We start from the raw sequence: 8,440 nt of genomic DNA on the forward strand, positions 1-8,440 counted from the left end.
GCGTGTACATCGCTTACCTGGGGAAGAGATGGCACCAGGATGCACTATGGGTCCCTGCTGGGAAACCTCGGGTCGTGCCATTCATGTTGCAGACCAGTACACCCCTTCATGGAAACGGTCTTCCCTAATGGCAGCAGCCTCTCAGCAGGGTAACGCGTCCTGCTACGCTGCAGAACCGGTTCAGGAACACAACAACGAGTTCAAGGTGCTGACTTGACTCCACATTCCTCAGATCTCAATCCAGTGGAGCATCTGTGGGATGTGCTGGACAAACAGGTCCGATCCATCGAGGCCCCAACTACACCACCACCGTACACCTTCAGAGGACTTGTGGAGTCCATTCCTCGACGGGTCAAAGCTGTTCTGGCAGCAAAAGGGGGACAATATTAGGCAGGCGGTTATAATGCTATGGCTGATCGGTGTTCGTCTCTTCATGTTTTTAAGTTTTCTTCAGTCTCAAAGTGACCCGGTGACAGTTGTGTGTACATCCATGAGTACACGGCTAACAGCAGCTGCTCACAGCTCGTTCAGCATCATTGTAATGGAGAATAAACAAGTTTAGACTGAAAACACACAGCTGAGGAGAAAAGCTTTAACCATGCAGCTGACATCACAACAGCACATCTGACGAGCTTGTTTTAGACAATTAATAATTAATTTCCTTCAAAGACTCAAACTCTTCATTAATGATTTATTGTGCTCTGACAAAAAGATTCAGCTGAGATCTATCTCTATTTCCTCTATAAATACCAACAAATAACATAATTCTTTCCAATTAACTTCTGAGGAAATTATGAAGAAATTATGGAAAATAAAGTGCAAACCCAGCTGGTTTTTGACACGGACTCTGGACGAGTCTTTGATGAAGGCAAACCGAAGCTGCAGGGTTTCCATGGTGATTTCTGACAACGATTCAGACACAAAACACATCAACATATAATAATTAACATAAAATACATTGTTAATTTCCAGCGAGATCACAAAATAAATTACAGGTCATCTACTCAGACATCTACAAATAAAGTACCAAAAATTAAGACATCAATTATGAAACAAAGCTGAACATAAAGTCTTTTGCACTTGATTGATATGTTTTACAGGATCCTGCTGAAGCTCATCTCTGAACACAAACTGCTGCTGTTAAATAGTTACACATCGAAACATCTCAACAGAGAACTGCGATATTATAGCAGACGTTAGCAAAACTCTGCTAACACACAGCTACCTTCACGCTGTGAAATATAAGACAGAAAGCAACAGGCTGACACTTTAAGAAGTCCTCTCGCTCTCCATCTGAACTACGGTCCACGTTTGTGACATCTAATCAAATCTGAGGTTAGACACTGACGCAAGTGATGAAATTAAATAAATGATTACAGCTCAGAGAGTTTGAGCCCTGCAGGTTTGAGGTTAAAGTCATTTCTATGGCTGAAACTTTAGATCTTGTATCAGGAAGCAGAAGCTGTTTGTAAATTTAAACTTAGTCTTGAAGATTTTAAATCACATTTCACAAAAGTAAGAAACACGTACCTCCAATTATGAAAAGCTAGGCCAATAAGATTTGACTGATTAGGCTAAAGAACATCTGTTAGCTTAGCATAATCAGATGTTTCATTATAAACTGAATCAGAGATAACTGAATTATCTCTGAGCCTCTAAAACTCATTTTTTAAAGTTATGCTAGCATGTGATGCTGCACAGACGTCCTGTTTACATATGCTACAGATGAACACATTAAAGTCTTTAATAGCTAAAACTTTAAGTTTTAATGGTGCTAAATTATTTAGTAAATCACTTTTGAAAGTAGCTGTTAGTTAATGAGAACTTAGGAAGAGCAGCTCAGATGTGATAAAGGATTTGTTGCGTCGGAGCTTCATGAATTTGTTTATTTTAACCAATTGGTGATCAGAGGAGGAGCCAGAGAGACGTCCCAGGTGTGTTTAGCCTAGCTTAGCACAAAGACTGGAAGCAGGGGGAAACTGTTAGCCTAACTCCATCAAAGAGGAAGAAATCATCTCCACATCCGACTAATTTACATATTAATTACATGTATCTTGTATAGTTGATGAATTAGAAATGTAGAAAGGAGACATTGTGGTGTTAGCAACAGTTAGCATCCAAACTGTTTATTGACCAACATCTGTAAAGTCCTCCATGACACTAAATACTTTTCTTCACATTAACATTCCATTAATTTCTCATTTTTTTTTATGTGTTTTTACAAGAAAGACAAATGGATTGATTAATCCAAAAATGAATTTAGGTGGTAAACAACGTGAAAGTCATCTGTAGTTTATGCTTTAAATTTTAGAATATTGTAGAAACCATTCACTAAACCAAAGTTGGGCTCAGTGCAGCCATCGTTAATGTCCACCTCGACTGAAAAGTATTGTGTATTTTTATTTGCGTGCAAATTGGAAAATGTTCTGACATGTAAAAAACGTTAATTCAAGCACAAAGCCATTAAACACCTCGATTATTCTGCACTCGACTGTCAGGTGAACCCAGCTGACTACAGGACAGACGCCTGACTAGCATGTTCGCTAACAAGATACAACATATATCGTGTAAAACAACATCCTGAGCACCTACAAGAGGCTCCATGTAAATCTGACCCCTTCCCAGCTGTTTGAACGAGGATTTTTTCCTCTTGAAGGAGCTAGGCTAACAGTTTCCCCCTGCTTCCAGTCTTTGTGCTAAGCTAGGCTAAAAACATCCTGGAGTCTGATATCTCTGACTCTGGACAGAGAACAAGAGTCGTATGAAATGTCAGTCTGTTGATTCTCGTCTGCTTCTTGAAAGACTTTTATTATTATTTTAAATCTCCATGGAGACATGGTTTTTAACTTCTCTCTCCATGGTAACAACCATGTGGAAGACACTGTATCTGTTGCCGTGGGCGTCAGGGGGTCATCTCCATGGAGACACATGAGGATTTAACATAATGGATTCATTAGTGGAAGAAACATTGTGTATTCTGTTGTGTGTTTGTGTGTGTGAGGAGTAAATATGGCACTTTTTTTTAGATTATTAAGAACTTAACTTAATAAAACTAAATCAGACACTGACAGACTGAATCATCTGATTTAATATAAATGTGATGATACAGAGAGAACTTCTCCAGTGTGTCTCTATCATAGAGGAACATGTTGTTTGAATTGAGGCTCGTTGTTTTCAACTTTTACAGGTTTTGACTTGAAATTCTGAAGATGTTTTTAATAACGATCACACCGGTCGACATGTTTGTCCTCATGTTTAAAGAGATGCTTCAGTTGCAGCTCCTCTGGTGGTGAAACTAGCTCAGAATGTGTTAACGACCAGATCTCAGCCGGATGATTGATTATTAATTAGTTTGGTTAAATCTAATTTTTCGCCCATTTTTTAATGTTCAACATAAACACCTGAAAACTATGAACCTGAGTTATGATCCAATTTCTCCTGTAGTTACACAGTTTGATATGGAAGCCTTTGAATGCCAATATTAAATCATCTACAGATCTCTGTATCGACACCATGACGCAGGACAAAACTCACTCGAAAATACTCGATTGAAATGAAAGTCCCTTCAGCTACGTATCTGTAACAGCTGTTTCTCTGATAGTTTCTTGTTTGTGCTGACAAATGAAAATGTTGACGAGGGTTGGAAGGATCACTTGTGTTACAGTCTCCACATTTTGTAATAACTGCTACTCGGTGGCTAACAGCTAACCAGTCTAACATAGGAGATGCTAAGCTAACGTTTGCAGCAGTTGTTCCAGAACTTATCATTCTGTTTTCATCAACTCTTCCCTTTCGTTCCTCTGGATTATGAGCTTTTCATCCATGAACACAAAGCTCACTGTTGTTCCTCAGAATCCGTCAGACTGTAGAGATTAATTAACGGGTGCCGGCTGGATTTTAACTCCATATTGTTTGTTTTTAGATGATATTCTGAATCATAGTTGGTCTGGTGACAGAGTTTCTCAACCTTTTCTGTGTGTGACATCATGTTTAGTCTCTGTTTTTTTGGCACAAACTGAAAAATGTTGACGGATTTGACATTTTGCCGTCATCCTTGAGGTCCAGTGAAAACTCCAGCTGACTTTGGTGACTTTTTATCGAACGCCTCACGAGCTTCAGACTGAAATATCTCAACAGCTTTGATGGATTTCCATGAAATTTAGTTTAGACATTCATGTTCCCCAAAAGATGAACTGTAAAAAATTTAGAGCGGCTACTAATCATTACTTTCATTATCAAATAATCTGCCAATTATTTTCTCAAATGAGTAAAATGTCAGAAAATAGTGAAAAAAATCCTTAAAAGTACCTCCACCAAGGAGGTCGTGTTTTCACCAATATCAGTTGGTTGTTTTGTTGGTTTGTCAGCAGGATTACACAAAAACTACTGAACAGATTTCCACCAAACTCAGACGAGGAGGACGAGTCTCAGCCCAGAATAGACCTCATTAACTTCTGGTGCAGATCCAGATAAAGAGACGGATCCAAAAACTTTCTCACTTTCTTTAACATTGTGGTGTTTTTTTAAAATTTTTGTTCAGTTCTCAGGGAATAATGCATGGATCTGAAGATGCTGAGGTATACCCTCTGCTGAGTGCCGTTCTAATTATCTTTTAGAGTTCTTAGACGTCTTCTGATGTTTTGTTGTATCCAACCAAAACTCTAAAACTCAAAGCACTTTCAGTTTGAAGCAGAAGATCAAAACCAACAAATATTTACATCTGAGAAGATAAAAACTACGTGACTCGATAATCAAGACAGCAGCCAATAAGCGCCAGTTTCTATTTTATGTAACTGCTCGACTAAAACGTTCAACTCTAAATACTTTGGCTACTTTTTATCAGGTCAACATTTAAAAGTGTTAAATATTTTGCTTTTTCAGCAAAAACCCACAAAACTAATGACATTCTCCTTTTTTGTGTTTGGTGCTACTTAGCAAACATGAGCATGCTAACATGCTAACAGGCAGTCAGCGAGTCACCAAATTATTTAAAACACATTCTTCTGGGGATGAACTGAAAACTTCCATGTAAATATATCTGATGGTTGTTGAGATATGAAAACAATCTGACCAGCAAAGATTTAATAAACATCAGTTTCTGATGACCTCATCCGTCCAGCAGGTGGCCCCACAGGTGGCCTCGACCAAAGGTTGAGAAACTCTGTTTTTGTTAAAGTGGTGAGACACATCTGACCGTGTTTCACCCTCCAGTCTGTGTGTGTGTGTGTGTGTGTGTGTGTGTGTGTGTTGACACCTTCTGATGCCGTTTCTTTTTTTGCATGTTGGGAAGTTCAGAGTTCATGATGATGATGTCGCTCAAGAGTCAAAGTGTGTGATTGAGCTTCTGTGTTAAAGTGTGTGTGCTTGCAGGTATATGCATGCAGGTAAGTGTATCTGTGTGTGTGTGTGTGTGTGTGTGTGTGTGTGTTATGACAGGACGTCCAGTGTGACGGTTCCTCTCTGTTTCTTCAGGATGGCGACCGCCTGCTCGTGTGTGACTCCCTGCAGACTCTCTCCGTTCACCGTCAGGATCTGATCGCCTCGCTTCAGACGTCCGTCCACCGCCGCCGCGCCCTGAAACACACACGCCAACACGATCAGTTTTACACTGACACTACAGGACTAGAACCGTGCTGGCACCCCACTGAGGCGGGAACATTTAGTACATGTCAGGAGTCAGTTGCAGCAGCTGTTCGTCCGTTAGCTTCATGCTAACGTCAGTGTTTACTAAGTTTATTTTCATAATTGGGGACTTAAAACTGGTTACAGCTCAAAAACTGGTTCTGATGTTGATCAGCTGTTGATTTATAACTAGTTTATTAATAAGTTTGTTAATGACAACGCTAACGTTAGTATGCTAATATCAGACCTGTTGGTAAGATGGAGTACAGTCCAATACTCTCTGTGCTTTCTTTAACAGACCTCATGTCTATGGGTTAAGCACAGACCTGGAGTTAGCCTAGCTTAGCATAAAGACTGTCAGCAGGTGGAAACTGCTAGCCTGGCTCTGACCTTGCTGAAGACGGTCTTGACGTAGATGGGCAGGTCTCCGTGCGGGCTGCCGAACCCTCCGACGATGCTGAAGCCGAGACCCTCAGAGCCTTTCTCCAGACTGATGCTGCGGGGCCGCGGACCCCTGAGGGGGGGGGGGGGGGGGGTCAGATTATATACATCTGTGTGTGTGTGTGTGTGTGTGTATGTGTGTGTGTGTGTGTGTGTGTGTGTGTACTCACTCTGGCTCTGCTGTGTGTGTGTCAGTGTTGACTGACAGGTTGGAGCTGCTTGACAAACTCTCTACCTGAGTGGCGATGGCGCTGATGTTGGTGTCCGCTACCACCTGACACACACACACACACACACACACACACACACACACACACACACACACACGTAAGAAGAGAGTGTCAGTAGCTTGAATAGGATTCAATTGCTTTAATTTAAAGGGACATTCCACTATTTCTTTGGTCCCTCCGGCTCAGTCGCAGTGTCACTCTCCACAGTAAATGTTTCAGAAACAGACTTCTCGTGTAGTTTGTGTTGTTTTGTCATCATTTTCAGAGTTTTTACAGCACAAATACATGTTTACAGCTCATTTCGATGGAAACATTGTGGTCTTACTTGACTCAGTTTCCTCATCACAGCGTCTTTCATCAGAATCTACTGAACAGTGTCGAGACTTCTGGACGTTAAGGGGACGATCACCAACAAAACCATTGCTGTGTGCTGTGGTGTTCCTCCTCTCCTTTCAGCCTCAACACTTTTACCGTCAGTCACATCTGATTGTCTGGTTGTGACACAGTCCCTCTCTACAGCTGCAACACGCCGCTTTGCACGGCACACTTTTTGAAGCGGCGAGCGATGAGTCTTGGTGTGATCGATGTCTAAGGCATTAAAATTTGAGGGTTTCTCCACCTCTGCAGCTCAGAGATGGACCGTTTCACTCGGTTTCTCACGACAACGACATTATGGAAGTGTTATGCTAAATGACTTAAGTACTAACGTTAATCAAAGTTAGTTTTTCATTTATATGTTTTAAAGTATATTTTAAATATGAAGAATATATAACGTGAAAAACCAAAACAAGCAGACGTCAGAAAATAAATTAACTGAGCAAATTAAACATTAAAACAGCAACAGACTAAAAACAAAACTCTAATCTCACAGTAACACCTTGTTCAGGATGGAAAAACAATAGAAACGGTTGGATACAGGTGTCTGTGTGTGTGTGTGTGTGTGTCTGTGTGTGTGTGTGTGTGTGTGTGTGTGTGTGTGTGTGTGCGTGTCTGTGTGTGTGTGTGTTCATGTGTCTGCTACAGGCTGATGTAGCCGTATTAGCATAAAGGCCTGTTCTGCTGCTGCTATCACACTCCCAGCATGCAGTCAGTCAGCTGGACCACACTGATAACACACACACACACACACACACACACACACACACACACACACACACACACACACAATAATAATAATTTATGAATCCTGTCAGTGTGTGTCCATTAAATTATTTCAGTGTTTTCTGCTCAGATTCACTCCTTCTCTTCCTTTTTTCCTCCTGGTGTTGATGTGTAAACGTTACATATAAAACACACACTCTCTCTCACACACACACACACACACACACACACACACACAGTCTCTCTCACACACACACTGTCTATCTCTCTCTCACACACACACACTCACACACACACACTGTCTCTCACACACACACACACACACACTGTCTCACACACACACACTGTCTCTCTCACACACACACACACACACACACACACACACACACACACACAGTCTCTCTCACACACACACACACACACACTGTCTCTCTTCACATTCAGTGAGTTTATCTTGTTGACTTGTTGGACTCAGTAGTGAACTGGCTGCTTTTACATCTCCAGCTGAAACTACAGGCTGTCAGACTGTCACCTCTGAGCTACAGAGGGGTGTCAGGAGGCTAGCTGGTTAGCATGCTAACTTCAGTAGACACCTCTGTAACACAGAACAGAGACGTCTCTAAAAACTTCAACACACTCGTTCCTTCACACTCTGTTGTTGACGTTGGCTCATTTTTTCCATGTTTTAAACCAAAACTCTGGATTTATTTTACAGACTGCTCCTTTAAAGCCGTCGCAGCTCAGCGTCGGTGTTACCTGCAGGCTGATGTTTCCATAGCTGTTCTTCAGCATGGTGACGACCTCGCCGTGTGGCAGACCGTCCACAGACTGACCGTTGATACTGACGATCCTGTCGCCCACCTGCAGCCACACACACACACACACACACACACACACACACACACACACACACACACACACACACACACACACACACACACAGTTGGTATGTAGATGTGGTGTATATGTAATGTAGGCTGGATATTTACAATGTAATGAGAAGAAAATAAGAACTACGTCTCTCGTCTACCTTCAGTCGGTGTGTT

The 8,440-nt window shown here is 41.5% G+C and overlaps 1 protein-coding gene across 5 annotated transcripts in view; it reads right to left on the reverse strand.

The window, feature by feature from the left end:
* Window positions 1-677: 677 nt before the first annotated feature.
* The window catches only part of patj (PATJ crumbs cell polarity complex component), a 110,542-nt gene continuing 102,779 nt past the window's right edge, over window positions 678-8,440 (reverse strand). For all 5 annotated transcript variants that reach the window (XM_073476109.1, XM_073476111.1, XM_073476110.1 and 2 more), the window contains 5 exons: window positions 8,425-8,440; window positions 8,151-8,255; window positions 6,234-6,337; window positions 6,013-6,136; window positions 678-5,574 (listed from right to left, as the gene is read on the reverse strand). The exon at window positions 8,425-8,440 is cut by the window's right edge and continues 107 nt beyond it. In XM_073476109.1, the coding sequence (XP_073332210.1) occupies window positions 5,428-5,574; window positions 6,013-6,136; window positions 6,234-6,337; window positions 8,151-8,255; window positions 8,425-8,440 (496 nt within the window). In that variant the 3' untranslated portion in view covers window positions 678-5,427. The remainder of the gene's footprint in view (window positions 5,575-6,012; window positions 6,137-6,233; window positions 6,338-8,150; window positions 8,256-8,424) is intronic.

This window comes from Pagrus major, chromosome 11, assembly GCF_040436345.1.
Source record: "Pagrus major chromosome 11, Pma_NU_1.0".
NCBI classification, from domain to species: domain Eukaryota; kingdom Metazoa; phylum Chordata; class Actinopteri; order Spariformes; family Sparidae; genus Pagrus; species Pagrus major.